The sequence below is a fragment of the Lepisma saccharinum genome, chromosome 6 (genome assembly GCF_977018435.1).
Source record: "Lepisma saccharinum chromosome 6, izLepSacc3.1, whole genome shotgun sequence".
Classification (NCBI taxonomy): Eukaryota; Metazoa; Arthropoda; class Insecta; order Zygentoma; family Lepismatidae; genus Lepisma; species Lepisma saccharinum.
The window spans coordinates 42969819-42995696 of record NC_139234.1 but is presented as its reverse complement, the minus strand read 5'-3'; the positions used below and the strand labels follow the sequence as shown (position 1 = coordinate 42995696).

Below are 25878 nucleotides of genomic sequence, written 5' to 3'. Positions count from 1 at the left end.
GGACATCTTTTACAGCTTACCAGTCAATCGGCTCGAATTTTGACTTCGCAGCTCGTGCGTTGCATCTGTCTTTCGACAGGGAAGAAATACGAAAAGACAAGTGCTTCTTTGGCGTTCATGCTGCAGATAATTTGGGAGCAGTGTTTCAAACTTTAAGCAAAATTTACTGAAGAACAATTTTGCAATATTTGCCACGAAATTAAAAATTCCAGTGAAATACAGAAACATTAGCCGGTGCCACGTGGACGTTTGCGGGGCAGTGCCCCCGGCGCCCCTAACGACGTCACTGACAATGGCATTGACTCGAGCAAAACAACAACACAAGGAAGTTCCGCTCTTAAACCAATTAAGTATGTGAATACGGGAGAAAAGACAAAGCAAAAACGAAAATTTATGTAAACGCAAGGTTACGTGATTGGCCCGAAGGCCGTCAGCAGAGCCAGTGTATTTAGACTGTATATATTTATATTCTGTGAGCCGCCTAGCTCTGCGATCTGTGTCTTTCCGTCTGTCGAGCTGTGAAAAGTTACGTAGGATGATGGGACGCGTCGGACTTCGAACGTTAGTTGGGGTTACGTGTTCTAATGGAAGTTGATTTTAATATGGTGTTGGAATCATTGTATGACACAAAAAATAACTATAAGTATGTACAAGATAATTCTACAAGTTTTGCACGCACTGTATTCAGTACTGAATTTCTTATACTCAATGTGGACATTGTTATGTGAAAAGTGGAGAGGTCACAAGACTTACGAAGAAGAACTCAAGTACATTTCAAGACAAGCGAAAAATATTAAAAAGCTACCATCTCATGTTGTAGTGGTGATGACAGAAGAAAAAATATCATATTGTGATTTAGCTAATATTATAATTTGGTGTGTTGCTGCTGGTATTTCATTTTTGAGCTTTTATGATCATGATGGTATGTAATGTTAACTACCTACTGTACATAAAATTAGCCGGTAATTAGCGTAATCATACAGATTCCAAGGATTTAACTATAATTTACATATGAATGATTTAGTACTGGAATCTAGTTGAATATTTTAGCATATTTAGGATATGTTAAGTTTTTCTGATTTGTTGCATCATAATTCATGTTGGTGCTGCAAAGAGGTTTATTATTATTATGCAGAGGCAATATATTTCCAAACGTAGTTCATGAAGTACAATTTTATTGTAAACAACAAAATTTTAAGTCTTGTTCAATCTACACAAATGTTATTTTGTTCTGAGAATGAACCAAATTTAAGTTTAGTTTTAGAAACATCGAGGATATATCTTCATGTACGTACAGTACAACTTTCTATATGCTCACTTATAAAGTAAATTATATTATGTTATCCATATGGAAGAGTTACAAAATTCGATGTAACTGTTTGTGTGAGCCTTATGTTTCATCTTCACATTATTGAATCACTAAATTGTACAGTTGTGAATATTATTTGGAGTCCCTAACTTCATTTCTACTAAGGTTCCGATTTACTTCTACAAGTCTACAATACTTTCTGTTGCTTGTCCACGGGAAGCATGCATCTTTGTGTAAGGTAATTTTTTAGTTGTTTTTTTAATTTTTTTTTTCGAATCTAAATAGTGCTCATTATTACTTTAAGGAAGGTTCAAATTTCGTGTTAGAATGATTTCCAAAATTCTGTGATAGTAGTCTTTCTGCTAGGAGAATTTTAAAAAAAAAACATAAAACAATCCAAACCGTTGCCATTTTTCTGTTCTTAAGGGACATATAAACATATGTTTTCTACTTTGCAGGTTTATTAAAGAAGAGTGAATTCCAAATATATTCATATGTAAGTGATAAAAGAAAAGAATATTCAGATGCCATTATTTTTGGTAAAAATGGAAAAGTATGTACTTCCAAGAAGATGAATGGAACTTCAAATGGTGAGTTCTTTTGCATATTTTGTGTAGAACTTGGAGTAAACCTTCCATTGCATTGTGTTACGAAATGTATGAGTGTGCTTTTTTTTATATATATATATGTATAATCATGAATGCATGTTCTGTATTTCAAAGCAAGAATTAAATACACAGTAGAATATTTCATACTGCAAGACGGTGAGAGTGTATATCTACCTCAAACTCTGTCTGCAACAATTCTTATTTATTGTACGTATTTATTATACACCCCATCTAGATTGATTAGATATAAAACATGAATGTAGGCATGCAAGTAAAACCAAAAGCAAAACTCCTGAAATTTTTACATATACAGGGTGTTCCAGGAGGAAGCGGCAATACTTTGGAACTGGTAGTGTGGGTGTTTCTAAGCAAAAAAAATCATATAAACGTGGGTCTGATTTTGAACGATAACAGAGATATGAACAGAAATAAAAATGATGTAGGAAAACGTAAACAAAAACAGTAACAAGTAAAACATAGAAATGTAATGGTAATTATGTAAGTAAATATAAGATGGGACATGCTGATACTAATCCTTATTGCATGAATTTGTGGTGTAGCAGTAATTAGTACACGATAATTAAGTAATGAGGCATGCCATAAATGTAGAAAAAATGAAATGTTACCACCTGCTGGTCAGTACTCACATGAACGAATGTAAGGAGAGAAAAGACCATAGAAATGAAAGCAGGTCAGAGCAGATTCTCAAAAATACCACCACCAATATCAATGCACTTCTGAGCACGTCGGAGGACATCTTGTGTTGCACTACAAAGTACCCGGATTAACGCAGCAGCATTCAAAATGCGAATATGCAGTTCATCCCTTGTATTCACCCTTTCCTGGTAAACCTCCTGCTTCATCCACCCCCATAAACAGAAATCAAGAGGGGTTAGGTTGGGAGAACGAGGTGACCACAGAACCAGACCACGAGAACGACCACTCCATCGATTAGGGTAGGTGGAATTCAGATGTTGACTGATCAACCGACTGAAATGGGCAGTTCTACATTTATTGCTTACTTAATTATCGTGTACTAATTACTGCTACACCACAAATTCATGCAATAAAGATTAGTATCAGCATGTCCCTTCTCGTATTTACTTACACAATTACCATTACATTACCACGTTTTACTTGTTACTGTTTGTTTTCCTACATCATTTTCATTTCTGTTCATATGAACTTAGAATCACCCATACTACCAGTTCCCAAAGTATTACTGCTTCCTCCTGGAACACCCTGTATATGAAAAAGTTGGTTTACCGGCTATAAACTAGGTTACATGGTATAATACCCCACTAACCTGTATAAAATGTGCCGGTACTGCACACTGTTGATGCCAGAAAGAAAATCAATGCCTACAAGTATTTTATTTGTTAATCATGGTTTTGTATATTTTTATCCAAACCTCTATTTCTGGCAGTGGTGGGGGACAACTGCCACTTTTGCCCTCGCACTACTAAACCTTTTCTACCAAGGGAAAGTAAGTTGTTCTTGCCCCCCCCCCCCCCCCCTTCTCAGTTTTGGAACCAAATTGCCGCCGCTGTGGTTGTCTGTGGGGTATACATGTTACATTTTAATTATGTGATGGGGAAAGGGTTAATGCAACTGGGAAACAAGATTATATGTTCTGTAGCTGCCATGATTTTGTTTTCTTTTGCAGGAATTAAAAATACACATTTGCTACATGTCAACTTTTTCTCACGGAGTGATGGGAAAGGAAGTATTATAGATGTGACCCGTGACTTAGGATACATGGTTCAAAATGGTCCACTGAAATCATCCGATGTAACGCAAGATTTCCTGGAGAAGAAGATGAAAGACGTGCTTGGAGTGCCCGATCCTGACCTTGCCCTAATGGTTGGGAAAGTTTTTTGTACATTTGGCCTATTGCCGTGGCAGATTAAACTAACCGAATTTTTGTAAGTATTTTATGATGTAGCCAAGTGACTATGTTTATATAGGAATTGATGAATTGTAGTCTCTCACAGATCGCCAAAATTATTGAGTACCATTTTCAATAGTGAACAGTCAAGAGCCTCCCCAATGGTGTAGTGGTAGTGCCATAACCTTATAGTGGGGAGGCACACTGTACAGAGGTTTAGGTCGTTACCTTGTAATCAAGGGCTCTCAGGTTTGATACCCGGTGGAAGCAAATAGTGGTTCAGATCCCATTTTAAACTGTAGGTCCATTCTGTAGGATTAGCCTATCTGTGCTTAGTGAACTTTTTTTGAATTGACAAAGGACAAAGTTATGGGACAGTTAGTGTCCGCTTTCTGTAGGCTGTCAGTGTCGCTTTATAGATGCATGTCAATGAAAGGGTATTTATAATTTTATCAATCCAATATTTGTGTAAATAACCTACTTTGAGTGTCATTTTTGCCACTTTATTTTAGTTACATGCATTAAAGAAAGAAGTCTTTACATGGAACATTTATCATGTAATAAGAAATCAGTAGATTTTCAATTGAAGGGCTCGGGGGTAAAACATTGTTACTGACGTTTTGGTCATAATTGAGCTTATTAAGCATTAAACCACTTTCGTGTTCTGTATACCAATTTCAGAAGCATTCAATGGGTCCAATGTTGCATTACATGGCAACTACATGTGAAAATTGAAGAACAGCTCTTTTTACTGTGTAATTTAATAATGACCAAAATGTCACTTACCCTGTTTTATCCCTGAGCCCTTCAATTGTCAGTAAATTTTTTATCCAAAGTTCATTTCTCCAGTGGCATTCTGGTAACTTCATTGCATTGTAATCAATGGGTTGCATTTTCGATATTCGGTGGAAGCACATGGTGATTCAGATCCCACTTTAAACTGTAGGTCCAGCCTCAATTAACGTATATGTGCATAAAGGGGACTGAAAAAAAGCAACAACAGAAGCTTCAGAAATATAAAATCTAATGCAGACAAGTCACGTCAGCCTTAACCATCCATCAGCTGATCCTACTTCATACTCTGTTTTGGTGATCCCCAGATGAGAGCACAGTATGGGACTTTTGGTAACAGTGTTGCCTTGTGGTGTGCAGCAGAAGACTGTTCCAGGGCTCAAAGATAATTTGCATTGAAAGAGAAAGGGTATAGAATGATAACATTATGTTTCCTATCCTTGGTGCATATTCATTCTTTTCTCTTCATATGTTAACCACTTTCCTTATGTGGGAGGGGCTGCAGTGCTCAGTAGGGCATCTAATTGCCACGTGGGAGATCCAGGGTGCGTGTTCTAAGGTCGGAATTTTTCCGACCTTATTCCTGCATAGAGTGGCTCTGGGTCTCACCCAGTCATAAATCAATGAGTCTGGAGTGTAAAGGCATCCAAAGCATTGTGCTGATCACCACCTCCAAAATGGCAGAGACAGAATGTGTGGGACCTTACCCCCACATCCCCTAAATGTGCCTTCACAGCACGATGCTATATGCACGGGGTAACTATACCTATTTGGGGTGGTGGCCTTTAAAGTAAAAGCAATATTGCCCCATATTGTACTTTTAACTTGTAATCACCAATAGCTTGCGTAAGATGCATTTTCTAAGAATCACATTTCATTTTCAAGAGGGTACATGATGGCTGCTAGTAGGTGCAATGATTTTAATTTAAGTGTGGAAACTTGCTCTTTGCAAGTGAGCTGGCAATAAATACCACATACATTATGTGCATGAGTGTATAATCATCTGCTCAATTAGGAGTAAGTAGGTGCTTGTGTCGACAGGTTTCGAGCCTTTTTATACCTTTAAGATAAAGAATGTGATAACTCAAGTTTTATTTATACAACCAGTTATTCTAATTCTTCTCTTGCTTCTTTTGTTTCAGACATGTACCGACTCATCATCACATAAATGTGAGGGATTTTGTGAATTTATTAAGAACATATGGAAAATGTGAACAGAGGTTTGGTAAATGACATCTCCTCCTAGTGTTGTGAAGTATCATCTTATTAATGGGATTTTTTTTTAAAAAAAATAATTCCTTCTGAGTATTTTATATTTCTTTTGGATGGTTCTTAATTTGTGATGTACCAATATAATTGACATTTGTAAGATCAGTGTGATGAATCCAGTTTTGATCTTTTCAATACATATACAAAATGTGGAATGCTGTATGTAATTGACAATCGTATATTAATAAAAAAAAGATGGTCAGTGAAGTGAGTTGTCTGTAACTGAATGTTTCTTATGTTTATTATCTGGTGATTGATTTTGTCAATGAAGTGGAGTTTCATATCAGCATGATATCTTTTCCTTCATTTGGGTAATCAATTATATGATTTATGTACCAAGTTATATATATAAAATTTCAAAAATACGAGATGATGTGCTGGGAAATGTGTAAGAATGTATTTCAATTACTGTTGCTTGGCTCAGGTAAAGATTTTAGCATAACATTCCTTTGTTGTTTACATTTGTATTTAAAATGTATTTTGTATCAAAAATCAAGGGAGGGGTCTGTGATTGGTCAGTATTATATAGAAATAGCATTATAAACTTTCATTCTAACGAAGGAAATGCATTAAGAAAGACAAATCTCAAAAGGTAAAAAGACAACTTAATTTCTTTTATGAATGTTAATTTTTCATGTGCCGAAAACTTAAATTGGTGATAAAAAATGCACAAACAGATGCTATTAACAGCTATGTTTAGTTTGATATGTATGTTAGTGAACTGTCTGCTACAGAATGCAAACAGGACAGTAAATAGCATAATTGTAGATTATTTTATGCAACAAAACCAGATGTAAATGAATTGTTAATTTACGTTGTATAGATACTTATATATATATTGTATATTTGAGAAGATCAAGTAGATTATTGACATACTGAAACTTGCCTTGTTTTATTAGAAGAAGTGTAGGCTGCTCAGTGGCCGAGAATGATACATGATTGGCTTTCAATCTCGCCACCGAAGTTCCGAGGTTTGAATCCTGACTTGCAAGCGGTTGTTCTTGTGAGTGCTCCTTAAGAACATGTCTTTTTGTATTGTATTTTGCAGACATGTGGCACAGATTCATTACTTTTTCTATTTATATAAAGATTTAGTATATAGCAAAGCAAGCTAACGTCACAAAAGGCATGCATTGTAAGTTACATATGTATGTATGATTTGATTTATTTTACTTTGTTTTCTGCCACTTGTGGCTAATTTCAAAGATGAAGATGAGTGTTGATATGATAAAATTGATGAAGGGACAAGCACAAAGAATGCCCAGTCCAGGATTCGAACCCGAAACTCTAGCATCGTAGCATGCTGTACATTTGGTAGATAGTCAATGCAATTCCACACTAGTAGTATCTGAAGGCTTGAATCTCTCTCCATACCATACTATTGCATTTGGCAAAAGTAAAGGCAAGTGGCAATCATGTACTGTATGCTGTAGATGAATTAAAGATGGTGGAAAAGTATACACCTACACTCCACAGCAATGGTATGATTGTCACATTCACTGCTCAGTTCCGGACTTTGTTGGTGTGTTCACATGGACAATTTACAGAAATTATGTATTTTTGCATGATTTCAAGGATATTTATACTCTGTGAATATGTTATGTGCAATTTTTTGCAGGCCCTTTGAGATTCCAATACTCTGGAAAAGTATTGTCCAGTTTCTGTGATACCGATGCATCAGCTTAGTTGCAAACAAATTTCACTCTTCCATTTCTTTAAATTTAATACATTTCAGTGATCCCATTTACACCTTTCATGTACAATTCTGAAATTGAACTCAAGATAGGGGAGGGGTATTGTAACATGTTGAAAGTATACTCATTCATCTAATACATAGTGTTTTTATGATTTTTGTTCAATGCTTTTTTAATGATTGGCTCTCAACTTTACATGCACACTGTATATAAGGGCAAACTGCAGCCAGGAGCTTGCATAGAAGATCATTAGGGAATGCTTTGCCATTTAATATTGAATTGGTTGAATATCTATCTGTTTCTTATTTAATACTAGCTGATTGCCCGGGTATTTATTTATCCCAATCTGCTATTAGGATTGATTGATTGATATATTTTATTTTACTTCGCGTTTTGTGCATCTTGGCTAATTTGTGAAGATAGGGATGAGTAATGAAATGATGAATGGACATTCACAAACAACCAAGCCCGAGTGGGATTCGAACCCGGGACCCTTGGCGTCGCAGCGTGATGTGCTAACCGCTCGGCCACAGGGTCCGGCAATCTTCTATTAGGAAAATAATGAATTCTAACTATAGTGTAAATTGAATTTGAGTCGAACTGCATTGGGAGTGTCAATATTCATCTTAGCAGCCTCGTAAACTATGGATTGCACACTAATATCGGTCATTTTTCATGTCACCCCCACCCCTAGGGGTGCCAGGGGTGTCTTGGAGTTGAATGGCATTGGGAATGTCACTATTCATCTTAGCGACCTCGAAAACTATGTATTCCACACTGATATCCTTTTAGATTATTTTTACATGTCGCCCCCTTCCCACCCCCACCCCTAGGGGTGCCAGGGGTGTGTCACAACAGTATTTGGTCATAATTAGATTAGACACACTGAAAACTATGGATTCGACACTAATGTACTAGTTCATTTTTGAAATTTTAATTTTCACCCCCCCCCCCCCCTCTCCATGTAGATAGGTGATGAACTTGGGAGTTGAACGGCATTGGGAGTGTCACTATATATCTTAACGGCCCCAAAAACTATGGATTCCACACTAATATCGGTCGTTTTTCATGTCACCCCCACCCCTAGGAGTGCCAGGGCTGTCTTGGAGTTGAATGGCATTGGGTGTGTCACTATTCATCTTAGCGACCCCGAAACCTATGTATTCCACACTGATATCCTTTGATTTCGATTATTTTTACGTCGGCCCCTTCCAACCCCTGCCCCTATGGGTGCCAGGGTTGTGTCACAACAGTATTTCTTTCCAGATTGTAAGTCATAGGTGTACCAAGTTTGGTCATAATTAGCTTAGACACTCCGAAAACTATGGATTCGACACTAATGTACTAGTTCATTTTTGAAATTTTAATTTTCACCCCCCCCCCCTCACTCCCCATGTAGATAGGTGATGAACTTGGAGTTGAACGGCATTGGGAGTGTCACTATATATCTTAACGGCCCCAAAAACTATGGGTTCCACACTAATATCGGTCGTTTTTCATGTCACCCCCACCCCTAGGAGTGCCAGGGCTGTCTTGGAGTTGAATGGCATTGGGTGTGTCACTATACATCTTAGCGACCCCGAAAAAAAATTATTTTCCACACTAATATTGGTCATTTTACATGTCACCCTCTTCCCACCCCTACCCCTAGGGGTGCCAGGGGTGTATTACCCCCACAGTATTTCTTTCCGGGTTGCAAGTGATATTGTACAAAGTTAGGTTGAAATTGCTCCAGACGTTTGAGAGTTATACCGGAACAAATATACATACAGTATATATAAAAAAAATAATAATAATGATGATATATACATAGCTTCATGTCAACTGGGTCAGTCCCCCATCAAAGTCCATACAATTTTATTTATTTAAAGAAAAAGCCCACAGCTCCTTAAGCTTACTACCTTATGCACCATTTTGGGCTCAAAAACCCAAAACTTGCATAGCAAAATTAATGCTGTGATTCTGTGAAACTAACTGCCATGTTTCAGTCTGTTGGACAAAATATTACACTAGTCTGAAATTTGTTAAGTAACAACTTTTCAATTCCTTTCAAAAATCTCAGCAAAATACTTTTCTTGTAATTGGCAGCCAAAGTTGAAAAAACAACAACAGAAATTTACATTAACCTTTTGCATCCCGATCGAGATCCTATATGTAACCCCTTGCATCCTGAGCATCTCGATCAAGATCCTCTAGCATGCTCATAGCTTTTACATTATAATATTGCTATTTTTGGCTGGATAAGCGATTTTCTTCTTTTATATTATTGTTAACACATGTATTAAACAAATATGACTCTTGCATGACTTGGTGTCTAACAAAAAAGGTGGGAAAGTGGTGGCTTTTTTGTGCAGCTTCCTCACAAAGGAAAAATAATTCCGACAAACAAAGGCCAGATTTGTTAGCAATTCTTTTCTTCCATCACTGGAAACTAGACGGGTGAAAAGTTTGCTTCTCGGTACCAAAGGTCACAAGGAATTTTCCCCGTGTTGCCACGAGGGGGGGTTGAGGAAAACTTACTGCACTATTACACAGAAAAGTTCGAAAGCAGTGTGACCTGCAATGTCTAAAAATAGAAAGGTGCTGCAGATGCAAGAAAAGGGGAAGATTTGGCACACTTTCGTCACCCCTTTCCTGGCTATCATTCTAGTAACATCCTGTAGCTCAGCAGTGGTGGTTTCGTGCATGCATCAGTTGGCTTTTTTTGTGTGAAGTTTGTTATACGACCTCATCAATTAGTTTGTGAGACTCTTTGTGTTTGTGAGAACGAGCTGTTCAAGTGCTAATAGTGCCTGCATTGTTTCCAAAAGGCTTATAGTCGACCATGGCTTCTCCAAGTCATATCCGTTCAGCTGACATTCAAGATGAGCTTGAGCCAATTGACACGGACTCCGAGAGGGAAGAAAAACAACTTGACATTCCCTCTGACATATCATCAGAATCTGATTCACAAAGAAGAGACACACATTCCCCATGCATCTCCTGTCGACTGGCAACCCTCACCCCAAACTGGAAGGACCGCTCCCAACCTGCAACCTTTCCTAGGACAGACTGGACTGAAGGCTCAATGTACTGACAACAATTTCTCTCTCCTGGACTTTTTTAGAGGAAATCTTCCTTCATCTGGTGACTGAGACCAACAGTTACTACCGCCAGCATATCGCAAAGCACCCAACAACAAAGCCCGAATGGGACATGACCGCAGAGCAGAATGGCGCGACTACTGGCCTACGACACTTCTCCACACACAGTTTTATGGACAGATGATGTCACTTAACAGATTCCTACACTTTGAGGATAATACGAAGGACCCCCCCCCCCCCCCCCCCCCCGAGACCCCAATTTTGACAGGCTGTGGAAGGTGAGGTTTGTCTTTGACAAGATCAATGAGCTGAGCTCTAAATGCTACCATCCTATAGAGCATTTAGCAGTCGATGAAGCTATGGTTTTGTACAAAGGCAAAGTCATTTTCAAACAGTATATTCCAAAGAAACACAAGAGGTTTGGGATCAAGATCTACAAACTCTGTGATTCTTTGGGATATACTTATGACATGACCGTGTATCTGGGCAAGGACACAAGACTTCGGGAATGACCTCGACTCACGCTCTTGTTGTAGCGATGACGGGGAAGGTGCAAGGAGTTGGCCATATGGACAACTACTTCTCTTCTGAGCTATTTGACGATCTTGCAGCAAAAGGTGTGTATTGCTGCGGGACCATCAATCCCGGACAAAAAGACTTCCCTCCCCTCCAACTTTTCAAAGAGTGACTTGAAGCTGAAGAGAGGTGACCTACGTGTTCGGGTGAAGAATGATTTGACCGTGATATGCTGGAAAGAAAAGAGAGAAGTGTATGTGTTAACGAACATGCATCAGTCACCAGCTGAGGGAAATTTCCGCAATGACAACGTGCTATTGTATGTGAATACAATATCCACATGGGCTATGTTGAAAAGGCCGACCGTATGACTAACTCCTACAGTATGAAACGAAAGACGATGAAGTGACTGTCAAGTTGTTCTTCCACTTACTCGACCAGTCTGTTCTAAACTTTCCATCCGAACGTGAGGCACTTGGGGTTCCGCTGTCAGTTTGCTATAAGTCTTTTGGAGACAAGTAGCAGGCCAGGCACCCGGCCTGCAGCTCCCCTAGCAGCAGCACAGGCTAAACCATCTGGGGCCAGAACTGCATCTTCTACACGCTAAGCTTCCGCCATTTCCCCAAAATTTTAAGAGAACAGCGACAATGTGCCGTGCGGGGGCCACAAACCAAACACCGCTGCATCGCGTGTGATGTGCCGCTGTGTCTGGAGCCGTGTTTTATGGAGTACCATCAGTAAGTCTCTTGGCTACAGACCAAGCATGGGAGCTGCAGCAGCAGAGGTAAGTACAAAATACATCATATTTGTACTTTTTTCCAATGACTTTTTGACCAAATGTGCACTTACGTATATTCTGAAAGAGTCAGCGACACGCAGATATGTATTTTTGGGGTTACAAGTCGTGTTCTATTCGTCTTATGATAATAGTGCAATTATTTTCATGTTCCTAAAACTCTAGCGATTATTTCCATGTGTATTGTTACAATGTCTTGTACTTTTTGTTGGGGGGTGGGGCAAAACCCCCCTTTTTTTTAAAAAAAAAAAATTTCAGGTTCTACACAGCTCGCTTCTTTCAATCCCAGCATTTCAGTATTCTGAAATGTGGCTTAACCAGGGATTGAACCTGGTTCTTTGTAATTACATACCAAATCTACATAGATCTAAATTGTGGGAAGGTCAGAGTTTGGCTTGGAAGAACACTGGCAAAGAATGTCAAAGATGCAGGTTCTATCCCTGGTTAATGCCAAATTTTTGAAACAAATTTTCATCACAGATTGGGTACCTGGTAATGGTTTTAATTTTATAGAATGTTGAATGCATGTATTGAAATGACCTTGTATGACAGTCCTAGTCTCAGCACAACAGAATGCTAGAATTATTTCCCAGATTTTAAATCCTGTAGTCACTGACATATACTTCATAGAAACAATTTTTAGCTGCGTACGCTAAGGGGAAGTTTAAATGGAATAAAACTCAGATTTTTAAACTTGGTATATTATTACACAATACATGTACATTGTTCTTTTCTTCTGATCAACTTGATTTCATGCAATTAGAATCATAATTAATTTTCTTGTACAATGATTGTAGTTCATTTCAACTCATTACTTACCTGCAATTTGGACATATATGTGAAAATAACAGATGACTGCTACAGCAATTAAGTAAGTGTATTCATGCAGGAGCATGCAAGAACCGATTGATAAAAATGCAAACAAAAACTATACTTAACATTATGAAAGTGTCAACTCTTAAATTATGCAATGAACAACTTTAAAGGGTAATTTTAATTGTAACTGCAAAGCCGAAAATAATATTCATTGCATTTTGAATAAATAGCAGTTGCAATAACTTTAAATTGTCTATTTGAAAAAGCAACCTATTCTTAACTTCCAGTATAATATAAAATACAAACAAGTGAGCTTGTTTCTCAAGCATTACTTTAAAGTGCATTTTTTTAATTACATTTTTGAAAGTACTGGCACAAAGAAGTGTATGCTTTTTCATGTTGAAAAAAAAGGGTAAAGGAAAAACCCTATGTATCACATACAAACAATTTTAATAATTACACATTTCTCTTATTTCACAAAAAAACAAAACTTATTTCACTAAATTTATTTTTGCAATTATCACAAGAGGTTTGATTTTAGCATATCTACATATTGCCATGCAATATCAGAAGCTGTGATATGTAAAAAAAAGTAATAATTTTAAGGTGTACAGATACATACACATTACTTCTTAACATAGTTCCCCTTTTGAAGCATTTTATTAAACTGTTTTATAGGTTTCAGGAACAGCAAACATGAAAAACTATTTCCAGTAAAAAAGAAACCCACTGAACCAAGGTCACTATATAAATGTGCTATTTTATCCTTATCCAAATTGTTTTATGTTTATAGAGCATTGTATTGCGTGGTTTATATGTAGGATTGTCAAGTATGGGGGATAAGTTACATGCATCAAATATTTGTAGAAGGTTCTTGCAAGCTTTAATACAATTACTTATGACTGTAGCAGTCATCCATTATTGACTACTGAAGCAAAAAATATCAGCTAAATGGTTGCCAACAGCTAAGAAATCACATTGTTCAAACTGTAAAAATTATATACAGATTTTAAACACTTCAAAATGCACACCAGCTGCTCCTTGTCACTATGGAAGGGGAAAACACCCTTTGGAAGTCTTCACATAAGAGAAGCGCATAAAAAAATCTCCATTGAGGGTAAGGAGCTAAATTTCACACTTGCGTGTATGTCTTTGCACTTTCTCCTTCCTACTTATATGTGCACGGCCAACACACTATATTCAGCACACACACGTTACTCCACGAACTTTTATGGTGTTTCATTTCCTGAGTAAAAAAAAAATCCAAACTTCCATCTGGGACAGTGCCTTCACTGGTCATTCTAAAATAAACAGAATGCATTCTTGTAAGTTAAAAAAAATAAACATTTTTTGGAATAGACTACATTATTTAGCATAAGATCAGAATCTAATCGTTACCATTAATTTCTTATAGGTGATGGAATGAATATGAGAAAACAAACGAAACAATATGGAATTATCATCAGCATCAAAGGTTTCTCCTCTCGGGAGTTATTTCTTTATTGACTCTCTACAAAGAAGAAATATACATTTTCCCCCTAGATGTGTTAATTTAATATGTATTAACTGCAGTACACAGGTTGATTGGCTGTGGTCATATTGGATGAAGCTTGGGTTTACCTAACAGGGAAAAATTAGGATGAAAACATACAGAGGTGTTGATGCAAAAGGACATTGCCATTTCTGCTTCAGTGCAAGGAAAATTTTATGACTGTGGCTATATTTAACTACAGAGAGAAATTGAACTTTTTGGGTTTAACAAAGTGTGAAAATTGATGCTATGTACTAATAGGAACATGTCCTAACATCATTTTACAATAATGGTATTTCAGCCTTGTATGAAGTGGACACCTATATCATGAAACTGCCATAAGACAGAGCATCGACCCATACAGCAAAAGCACCACTAACATTCTACCATGAGTTCTCAAACTGCACCTGTCTGCACATTGAATGCAAACAGTAAACAAGTCTTCAAAAGTATGCAGACACAAGAGTGACACTCACATCCAGCATTACAGTCTAACCCTTTGTATTGCAAAATGCCCAGAAATTGGAATGGATGATGTATTAAAGTAGAATTTCTTAGTTTGTGTTCATTTATAGCACCAGAAGTAAGAATATCATACTAGAAGCATGACCAAATAAATTTGTGAGCACAGATAATTGCACTGAAAACTATTTTGAGATAAACAATTATCTTGAACACTTATGGTGGGCTTTGAGGTCTTAATTTGAATGTTATCAATTCTGAAAAATATCATTATCTGACTTGTAAACATTTCATTTAAGGTAATATTTTAGAAGCTATTAAGAAATCAATTACACTTTCTATATTTGTTATAAATTTTTGTATTCCAACATATGGCATTCAAGTAATATAGTATTTTTCAAAAGCAGTGAATTACAAAATCTTTACATTCAACAGAATAAAAAGGAATTCTGTCTTTAGTTATGACTTTCCATTCATGTAAAATACTTGGTAAATTTTTAACTAAGTAGAGAACTTAATCAGGGTGGCTACAAACATGCAGAAATGAAATTCCCTGACTTTTCCAGGTTTTTCAGGAAAAAATTTAAATTTTTCCCTGACAATTACAAGTTAAACTAAATCGATGTTTTTGCAAGTGGAAATAATAAACTCGTACAGATCCAGGTATGGATTTGTTAAGTACCAATATTACCTTCAATGAAATTGACTTAATTTCTGCAAACTGCAAAATAGTGAATTTGGAAAATTATAATTCACAAGCTAGGGAAGGATTGCGGAATTTTATCATACACAGTAAGTTTAAAATAAAATACTTGATTATTTTTTAAGTTATGACTAAATGAGATTAGAGTGAAGAGTGATTTATTAAGAAATACAATTTGTAATTTATCAGTCTCCTTATCCATTCTCGGTATTATATGTTGATATTGAGGTTTGGACCCCCTTCTGCTTGCAAGAACAACTTAACCCTTGCATATAAGTGAAACAATTGAATTGTACAAAATAAAGTGTCATATTTCCTTACATTATCAATGGGATTTCTGCTTCAGTACAGTATATACAAGTGAAGTACTGTGAAACTGATAACATGCAGTTATACCATTATTGTTGACGAGAAGGATATGTAGGTATTAGAAATTTAACACAAGGAATTTATAGAATTGCATTGTATAGGTACTTGATTTAGCTAACCAAACATTCAAACAGGAACATTCTGTTAATAAGAGCTTCTGAAAGTTCATATACGATGGGCATCCTGAAAAAAGCTCCAATGGTACCTGTATGCAGCACTAGTGGCCGGAGAGCGCCACACACTTGCGGGCAGGAAGAAGTGGCATGTAGCTGTAATCTGGTACAGTAGCAATGCAGCCGTTTCAGAACAGTTCTAGATTAGAGATTGCAGCTCTCATACAGTCTCCTATCGACTGCTATGTAGCCCACGTGTAGTAATCAGATTTTTGAACGCTCAGAATTTGGCACAGAGCCACCAGCAATCGTGTGAGGTGTGCAGACAGGATGTCGTGAATGATAGTATGGTCAGACGATGGTGTAGACAATTCACGGAAGGCCAATCGAATGTGCACAACCCCATACAGCTGAGTGCACGTGGGCCCTTTGCATCACTTCAGGTGAGTGATCTTGGACCGCTCCCTGTACAGCACTGGCCTTGCATGCACCGACTTTCATCTCTTTGTTCAACTGAAGAGGTTTCTGGCAGGACAAGGATATGACAGCTACACTGCGGTAGAGATAGTTCCAGTCTTTGCTGTCAGACACATATGCCATGGGCATACAAAATTTAGTGCCATGCTACAACAAATGCCAGAACAATGGTGGTGATTATGCCGAAAATTAGGTTAGGACTCACTGTTACTAATGCAATAAATTATTACTGATATTCTTGTTTTATTTATGCCTAATCGGTAGGGACCTAAATTTTTTGTTATTTTTTTCGAATTGATGTACCTATTTTTTATATTTATTACTATTCACTGTTATTTTTCCTAAAAATCACATTTTCATTTTAGCACGTTTTTTGACAAATACCTCAAATTATACCTTCATGGTGTTTTTAAACTACTGTTTCAAATTGTAATTCACATGGCCTAAGCCTCTTCATGAGAGTTTGATATCTTGAAAGTTATTTTGGGAAAATTAATTTTCCATACCCCCTTTTCAATTTTAAGATAAGGGTTTTAGATAATGCAATTTCCCGGTACATACTGAAGGGTGCATAATGACCATAAGTGGCGATGCACCCAAAATTTTTTAAATCAATCAATCTCAAATGACAGATACCGATATATTATGGCACCAAAAAGTGACATTATCTTTTTTTGACTTGTTAGTGTTACGATTCCAAAAATTCGCATTTTAGAGAACATTTAATACTTAATACTTCCATTGTGCCTTTATACTATTATTTTAAATTGTAGGTCACATGGTCTATGTATTTTCGTGACAAGTTTGGAATGTTGGAACAGATTTTTGAGGAAGTAAAAGTAAAGTGCTCCCCTGTGCTTAGCACCAAGCCATGAAGGCATCTAGGGGGTGTGGATTTAGGACCCCACACTTCATCACCGCTGAAGGTGGGGGTGAAGTGATCAGCACCATGCTTCTGGCTACATTTACCCCCAAAGTTTCCTCCAGGTAACCCGCTTGGTACAATGCTGGGTGGGCACTGGAGCAGTTTGAACAGATGGAAAAGATCCCGGTTCTCCCTTGCAGGGAATCGACCCCGGGTCTCTCGCATGGTAGTCAGATGCCATAACGCCTGAGCTCCATTATTTCTCGCTCGACAAATGCCGATGGTGTGCACTTAGTTTGGTAATTCAAAACACAGCTCGCACATCAAATACTGAAGATGCTGCTCCCGTGTGACGGTAGATACGCACTCGATCTCCTGTTAGAACCCTGCCACTTTGCTCTGTCATGCAAATTGTTTTCATAGAAGTTGAAAAAATCGTGGGAAATACATGATTTAATATGGTTGTCGGAATTATTCCATGTATAAGAGGTAATATAGTTTATTCTTGAATAAAATGTTGGAAAACTTGCACGTTCGATGTACACAAATATGACACATTTTATTTCTTTAAGCCTAGAAAAGACAAGAATGTTGGATTTCATGGAATGTTTCATTGTTTTAGGACATTTTTTTTAAAAAAATCGCTAAACATCCAACAATTCACATTATTTTGATATTTCGAATGGGCTAAAAATGTGTCCAGACATCATTGCATATTCATAAACAAAACTTCTCAGCAATTAACATTAAACACGAAAAATCAAGGTCCCTACTAATTGGAAATTACTTTCTGGGCACACTTTGTATAAATCAGTAGATTGAAAGTGAAATTTAGCAGGGCTGCCAGAGAAAAGTCAATTCTTGAAGAAAGTGATTTGCTTTTATGATTGAATGATTCGAGCAAATATGATATTTAAATATTTATGTGCATTTCATTTCATAATATTGAACATTAACTTCACTCAGTGAGAGATTAATGACAATCTTTCACGAGTTTAAAGCTCTTGATTATGCATGAAATTTTTGTTGGATGTTGCAGTCCAAAGACATCAAACAAAAATCAATTCCATACGAGTGCCATGCATACAATTTCTGTCGCATGTTGTAGTGAGATACTTTGTCGGGTAGTGATATTCGACAAAAATCGTATGTATCAATGGAGCCTATTTATTTCCATGTTCCTTCAGTTTGTCCAACAAAATTACATACCGCAACATCCAACAACTATCAGACAGCACCACCCGCTCTCATCCCCTACATCTGTTGACAGTTCTCTCCTCTTACTACTCCCATACAGACAAAAAAAGGTTACTTCAATGCATTTTCCACGTAATATTTAGAGGCTTAATACATTTTTCTGCCCCCCCCTGAAATTTCTCTCTCTCCTCCTGCCATCACTAGTTTCTGGCGCCGTGGTTGTGTTGTGCATGAAAGGGGCCTAAAAGTTGAGGCCGAAACTTAGCAACAAGATTTCCTGTTCAGTTTCATAATGATATCTTAAAAAAAGGTCAATCAAGACAAACTTCCCTGAGTTTTTTTTGACACCTCAAACTCCCTGACTTTTCCTGGTTTTCCAGGTCTATCGCCACCCTGTTAATGCAAAATACCCCTCCCATTTTATGTATCAACAGTAGCAACTACACAACCAATACCACCACCATTTGCATGAACTATAACATGCAGCACTTATTTTACAAAAATGTGAAAACAAAGACACTTGCTTTTAATTTTTAAAAAAAGTAGCCAAAAACATACTACAGCTCACAAGTCTAGTTGTAAAATAACAATGAATGGATTAATGTGTAAATGGTATATCTTGATATCTTTACTGGTAATTTGCAGGGTGACAAGTGTGGTCACATGTTGCAAGCCCCAATATGACATAAAAGTCTTAATTGACAACACACCTTTATAAAACACTCCCTCCTTATATTTGTACCATAATCAAACTCCAATCATTTGATTTTTTTTTCAGTCCACGACTGGCCCTACAGTTTAAAATGGGATCCGAACCACTGTGTAGTGTGCCTCCACCAGTTATTGTACCTGGGAGCCCTTGATTACAAGGTGAGGATGTTACTACTATTGCATCGAGGAGGCCCTCAAACTCCAACCATGTAACAGACAGAAGTATAGTGGGGGAATGGTTATGGAGCTCACATCACAGCTTTTCCCGACTTTACACATTAATTTTTACATGCACAGAGCTGCATTAGCTCAGTCGTTAAGGTGTCTGACTACCATGCAAGCGGGATTTTTTCCAGCTGTTCAAGTGGCTCCGGTGCCCACCCAAGCGTCATATAAAGTGGGTACCTGCAGGGGGGGGTTAAGGAAGCCACGGGAATGGTGCTGATCACATCACCCCACCTTCGGCCGTGATCAAGGAAGTGTAGGGCACTAACCCACACCCCCTATACGCCTTCATTACATTTTTTTTTACTTTACAGACACATTGAACAATACTGCATAAGTATATTTTATTCTCGTCATTAGTTATGTAATGTTTTAAAACTAAACTCCATGCCACAACAGCCCTCAGGGCTAGGGCATACCAAGTGGCTTTTCATTGGGTGATCCATGGTCCCGTCGCCACTGTTTTTTGGGTTTAGACACCAGAACCCACTACTTCCTCTCAAGTAGCTTTCTAATTGTTGTCATAATGCTGGGTCAATAACAAAATTTTCATGATTCGCACCAAGGAATCAAACCTGGGACGACTCACACCAAAGACGATAACAATAATCATATGGTTATATAGGAGCCATAAATAATGTTTTTAGGCAAATAAACTTGCAATGTGTTTTTATACATTCTTATATTGATAAAAATAATAACATTAAGTGCTACAAGTACAGGGTGCATAGGCTATTTGAGGACACCACATTTTCAATGTATTAAAACCTTATACCTTATGAATGTTGTCGTTTTTGTTGCAGATATACAATGACTGAACCTATCTTAACTCAAGAAATGAAATGAAGTGCTGTGATTGTGGCCTAACATGCAAAACACAAGAATTTAGAAATTGCTAGGTTCCTGAATGTTGCCAGATCATTTGTCCATAAAGTTCTGAAAGAGTTGGATGTTACCAGATCATTTGTCCATTCCAGTTGGAATGTTTCAAGAGTTTTGAAGCGAGAAAGGCACTCTCGACGTTCTGACATTATCAGGACACCAGAATTTGATACGAAAGGTTCAGGAAATTATCAATGACACCCCCGGAAAGTCAATGAGGGCCATTGCAAAGGAACTCAAAGTGTCAGAGGGCACAATTCGAACATTGGTCCATGAAGTTATTCCACACAAGTCGTATGCGATGAGGAAAGGTTAATTCATTTCTGCAAAAACGAAAGAGAATCATCTGATCCCTGCAAAACGGTTACTCACCAAAGTCAAAAACCCTGAGGAACATGGCATGCTGTGGTTTTTCTGTGATGAGAAAAACTTTGATCAAGACCAAAAGGTCAATCGCCGGAATGACAGATGATTATGTAAGGATCCTTCTGAAGTTCCCAGAGTTATGCATACCAAGTTTCCAGCAACTGTGACGGTTTTAGTAGTTGTGAGTAAGGAAGGACTTGTCATGCCACCCCACTTCTTTTCACAGGGACTTCGAGTTAAAGCTACAGCCTACATTGAGGTGTTGGCAGGCCGTACATATTTCAACAGGACTCTGCTCCTTTTCATAAGGCTCAGATTAACCAAGAATGGATGGACAATCTCCATGATCATGTCACACACAACTTGTGGCCCCCTAACTCTCCAGATCTTAATCCCTAGGCTAATAAACATCCACACAACACCAAAGAATCATTGAAGGCAGCCATTGTCAAGGTGATGTCTGAAATAAACAAAGGCCACTTGATTCAGGCCTGTCAACGCTTTCAGTCCCGTCTCGAGAAAGTTATTGAGGCTGAAGGTGATTTTATAGAATAAACCTATTCAGAAGCTTTTGTTTCTCGTGTGTACCAATTTTCATGAAAATATATTTGATTTTAGACGAGATATGGTTACTTTTCAAAATTTACGTAAATATCCTCAAATAGCCTATGCACCCTGTATTATTCAATACCTCACTTATACATACAAAAATTAGAATCCAGGTCTCAAATGTTCAAAGTTCATTTCATACTTAGATAGGAACGGACCTACAGTGGAATCAATGTGCAATGTGCCTTACCAAGGATTGAACCCTGGACCCCTTACAAGGCAACAATGCCCTCAGGGTGGCTCAAATCACAGTGTTTGCATTTTATAAAAATTCCAGCTGCAAATACAATACTTTCATAATGATCACAAATTACACATATTTGTAGATATGATTTTAATTTCACGTTTAGCTGGTAATTTGATGCATTATCTTTTACCTATTTGTATTGAGTCATTGAAAAATGGCAAGTCTGGCATTTTCAAGACTTTTTAAAAGGCATGATGTATACATATATAAAACTAATGTGTGTTTAACGCAGCTTGGCAAGTTAGCAAAATTTTACCATAAAACACAGGGTATGACTCTCAATATTGCAGCTTGTGTATAACTGTAAGCAAAACCAACAATAGCCCATGCTCATTGTTGAAACAACTACTATTGTAACTATTCAAACTATACTGGATGATCCTACTAAAAAAAAGTTCCACTGTAGAGATTAGTATCCATGCTTATTATATATATATATATGTAATATTTATCCACGAAAATCTAAATTTACTTAAGTTGCAAAAAATAAAATAAAATTTTAGGGTGTATTCCAAATAGAAAATATAATATGATGAAGAATACCACCTTTGCATTTATCTTCTAGTCCCTGTGTCTGTGACTTGACTTCTTACCAAACCTCTCAGAATATGACGAATGTGATGGAGAGCGTGAACTGGAATTCCTTTTGTGTGACCTTTTGGGGGACCGTGACCTAGAACGGGAGTACTTGCTCCGTTCTCTGCGCTTACTCTTCTTGGGAGAGGGTGATCTGGAAAAGGAATAGTTCCTGCCTCTTTTCTTTTTATCTTTTTTCGGTGATCTACTAGAATGCCTACTCCGGTACCTACTGCTACTGCTACTTTCATGGCTGTATGAATCAGCACTTCGTCGTTTCTTCCTAGAATCGCTCTCTCGATTTTTATCTTTGCTAGAGTCTCTCCTCCGGTAGTGAACGCTACTTTCCTTGCTGTAGCTTCTTTCCCTACTAGAGCTTCTGCGTTTGTGCTTAGAACCACTCGAATTTCTTTTAGCTTTCATTCGTTCACTGTCTCTGCTCTTGTAACTTGAGTGAGACCTCCTGTCCACACTAGGAGTTCTAGATTTATTTGATTTATAGGAATCCTTCTCTTTTGATTTGATACTAGTTCTATTTCTATTTTTCTTGTAACTTTTCTCACTAGAGCTTCTCTTCTTGCTAGAACTATCTGAGGAACTAGAGGATGATGACGAAGATGACGAACTAGAATCTGATGATGATGAGCTGTCAGAAGCACTGTCCTCTGAGCTAGACTCATTCTCGGAACTACTAGATTCGTCATCATCATGCGATGGTCTTTCATGCACCTGCTTGCCTGACTTAGCAACCACTGCTCTATCCACACTCCTTTCTAGGCCAAGGTCTCCCTTATGCTCACTCTCCATCCTTTCCTTTCTTGAGGGTTCCGATTCTAGTTGGTCGTCTCCTAGCATATCCTTCATATCTTGTGGTGGAAGAAATTTCGGTTTCTCTTCTTTACCTAAAATATTAACAGTTACTCATAAATATGAATACTTATGTGCTACAAGGTTTAGACAAAATTCAACTGGTGATACTCAAGGTTAGAATGTCTCAAAATCAAGAAAAGGATTCTCAAAAATATTATGGTATACTTAATATAAAATGCCATGTGCTGTTGTCATGTTACAAGCAAAGTAACATCAGAGGCATGTTGAAGTAATTACCACATCATCTACATAATAAGGAACAACTGCATAATATGTAAACATTGCCAAGCTAGGTATCTTAAGGATAGTGCAAAACTAATGTCTCGCGACTTCTTATTTCCTTTAATGCATATACATATAAATGCTATCTGTGGTTTTATTTTGAACTTTAGTCAGGGATCAGATAGATTTATCAGTACCGCATCAGTGTCAATCAATATTTACATATCGGTGTATTCATAATACTACTGATAATTTTACCAATCCATGTATCTATGAATAGGTGGTAATTTAGTGCAAAATTCTGCTGCTTTATTGTTATTCTTATGAATATAAGGACATAATTCAATTAGTTTGGCTGTGTAAAATAGCTGTCAAAATACAGTTGCTTTTCCAAAGGAAAAATACATTATAGCACCATGCTATGTACATTAATTAAGGAGGTTAATGTAATGATCCATTCATGTTCTTCAGGGAAAATTTGTAACTTTATCAGTAACAGCAAAAATTTCATATCCATCTATTTCTACTTGTGGCACACATTATTTCTGTTTTCCAATTATTCCACTTTATCAAAGTCTTCAGTTTGCACATGCATTGGTTGAAGGAGAACAATTTTGTGAATTTAATTTAAAAAATACATTAACACTAATTTTCCAAACACATTTTGTTTTCTTCCGATTGCTAGTGAATAGTGCAAGATGAAACTTAGTCCACCTGCACCTAGCTTTGGTCTGCAGATATGTATGATCTCTGTTTTTGTAATGTCACCAGTCTCAGCATATTTTGTGTGTGTGTGGTGGGGGGCGGGTTATTAATATATTTAAAAACCACACTTTACTGTACCAAGTTTAACATATTTCACTGAATTAAATAGCTTGTATCACAATACATAAAAAACTGAACAGTTATGTGAAACTTATGGTTCAACCATAGATCTAACCTGGATCTTTGGCATTAGCTACTGAACTAATCTCTGTGCCAGCGTATACAATGTGTTCAGCCATATTTAACTTCCCCTACCAAGTGCCCATTGATTAGAGGGAGGATGAACCCCAGAGCAGTTTTATCAGGGGGACTGCTACAAAATTACCATCTAAAATCATGAACCCCCACGAAATGAACTGATTCCATGCAAACGCTAAACCAGAGGACTTCATCAACTATGGAGATGTTTACCGTGCTTGCATGTCAAGTTTTAAGTAATGGTATTAATTTTCACAATAATTGTCACTGTTGCAATATTTTCTAAGTCCTGCTTTATGCTCAGATAGGCTAATTAGTACAGAAATCTACGGTTTAAAGTGGAATTCAAAACACTGCAATGCGCATACACTAGGGATCAAACTTGGGACGGGACCTCTTGATCACAAGGCAACAACCTTACTGCTGCTTTATCAGGGAGGCCCAGGAGAACCACTCCAACTTCATTATGGAGCCCACTCTAGTACGAGGGTCACTATTTATATTTTGAGCCTAACAATGGAAAAACAGGAATTTGGCATTGAAAACTGCTTTATTGTTTTTCGAAGTATTCTCCTTTATGGTCAATAAACTTTTGCATTCGTTCGAACCATTTGTCAAAGCAGTTTTTCCAATCTTCTTGAGACACCTCCATAATATGGTTTTTGAACGCATCACCGGCGTCTTCCGCTGACGAAAATCGTTGTCCACGCAATTTATTCTTGACATTCGGGAACAAGAAGTCATTGGGTGCCAAATCAGGACTGTACGGCGGATGACCCATCAATTCGATTTTTTGACTGTTCATAAAGTCGGTTGTTAGACGAGATGTGTGACAGCTGGCATTGTCTTGATGAAGAATGATCCGACGGTGTTTGTTTGTTTTCCGTATTTGACCGAAGACCTCTGGCAAACAAATTGTTGTGTACTATTCAGAGTTGACCGTTCTACGTTCCTCTAAAGGCACAGTTGCCACACGACCAGTTTTCCCGAAAAAACAGGCGACCATTTGTTTCGATGTGCTTCGAGCGCGAACAACTTTTGTTGGATTGGGTTCATCTTGAAACACCCATACAGTCGACTGCTGTTTACGTTCCGGCTCATATGCATATATCCATGATTCGTCACCTGTTACAATCTTATATACGTCTTTTGAAGCACCACGATTGTATTTATTGAGCATTTCTTTGCACCAATTGACGCGAGCGTCTTTTTGAGTTTTTGTCAAATTGTGTGGGATCCAACGAGAACATACCTTTCTCACAGCTAAATGATCATGTAATATTTTATATATGCTGGTGGAACTAATGCCTATGGTTGCCTCAATCTCACAGTATGTCACATGACGATCTTGCAGTGTTAGGTTTTGCACAGCATCAATGTTTTCTTGAACAACACCTGATTTTGGACGACCTTCGCGAATCTCGTTGGTGAGCGAATGGCAACCACGATTAAATTCGTTATACCAGTGTTTCACAGTGGCAAAGGATGGGGCTTCATCGCCAAATGTGGAAGTAAGTTGATCGATGCACTCTTGTCTTGATAATCCACGTCGAAAATCATAAAAAATCATCGCATGAAAATGTTCACAAGTTAATTCCATTTTCTTGTTGTCGCGCAATCTCCAAGGCAACATAAACAACACAAATGAAGCTATTGACAAAACATTTTAAGTACGTTATGGTCAATAATGCCAGACGATTCCGTGCAAACGTCAAATCG

At 37.5% G+C, this 25878-nt stretch overlaps 2 protein-coding genes and 1 pseudogene across 3 annotated transcripts in view; 2 read left to right on the top strand and 1 right to left on the bottom strand.

The window, feature by feature from the left end:
- Positions 1 to 461: 461 nt before the first annotated feature.
- On the top strand, positions 462 to 6747 carry Tango14 (transport and golgi organization 14). The gene is made up of 4 exons (XM_083124714.1): positions 462 to 922; positions 1768 to 1899; positions 3584 to 3842; positions 5740 to 6747. Exons 1-4 carry the CDS (start codon positions 622 to 624, stop codon positions 5828 to 5830), a joined length of 783 nt encoding a protein of 260 aa, XP_082980840.1. The 5' UTR covers positions 462 to 621; the 3' UTR covers positions 5831 to 6747.
- A 4434-nt stretch (positions 6748 to 11181) lies between these two features.
- Positions 11182 to 20778, top strand: LOC145989061 (uncharacterized; annotated as a pseudogene).
- The window catches only part of LOC145988713 (uncharacterized), a 55444-nt gene continuing 42221 nt past the window's right edge, over positions 12656 to 25878 (bottom strand). For both annotated transcript variants that reach the window (XM_083123817.1, XM_083123818.1), the window contains exons 12-13: positions 22075 to 23006; positions 12656 to 14072 (exon numbers count right to left, since the gene is read on the bottom strand). In XM_083123817.1, the coding sequence (XP_082979943.1) occupies positions 22090 to 23006 (917 nt within the window). In that variant the 3' untranslated portion in view covers positions 12656 to 14072; positions 22075 to 22089. The remainder of the gene's footprint in view (positions 14073 to 22074; positions 23007 to 25878) is intronic.

Coding starts and splice junctions, on each gene's coding strand:
- Tango14 (XM_083124714.1), top strand. CDS start 622: ATGACACAAAAAATAACTATAAGTATGTACAAGATAATTCTACAAGTT. Junction 1,900..3,583: donor GATGAATGGAACTTCAAATG/GTGAGTTCTTTT, acceptor TTTCTTTTGCAG/GAATTAAAAATACACATTTG. Junction 3,843..5,739: donor ATTAAACTAACCGAATTTTT/GTAAGTATTTTA, acceptor CTTTTGTTTCAG/ACATGTACCGACTCATCATC.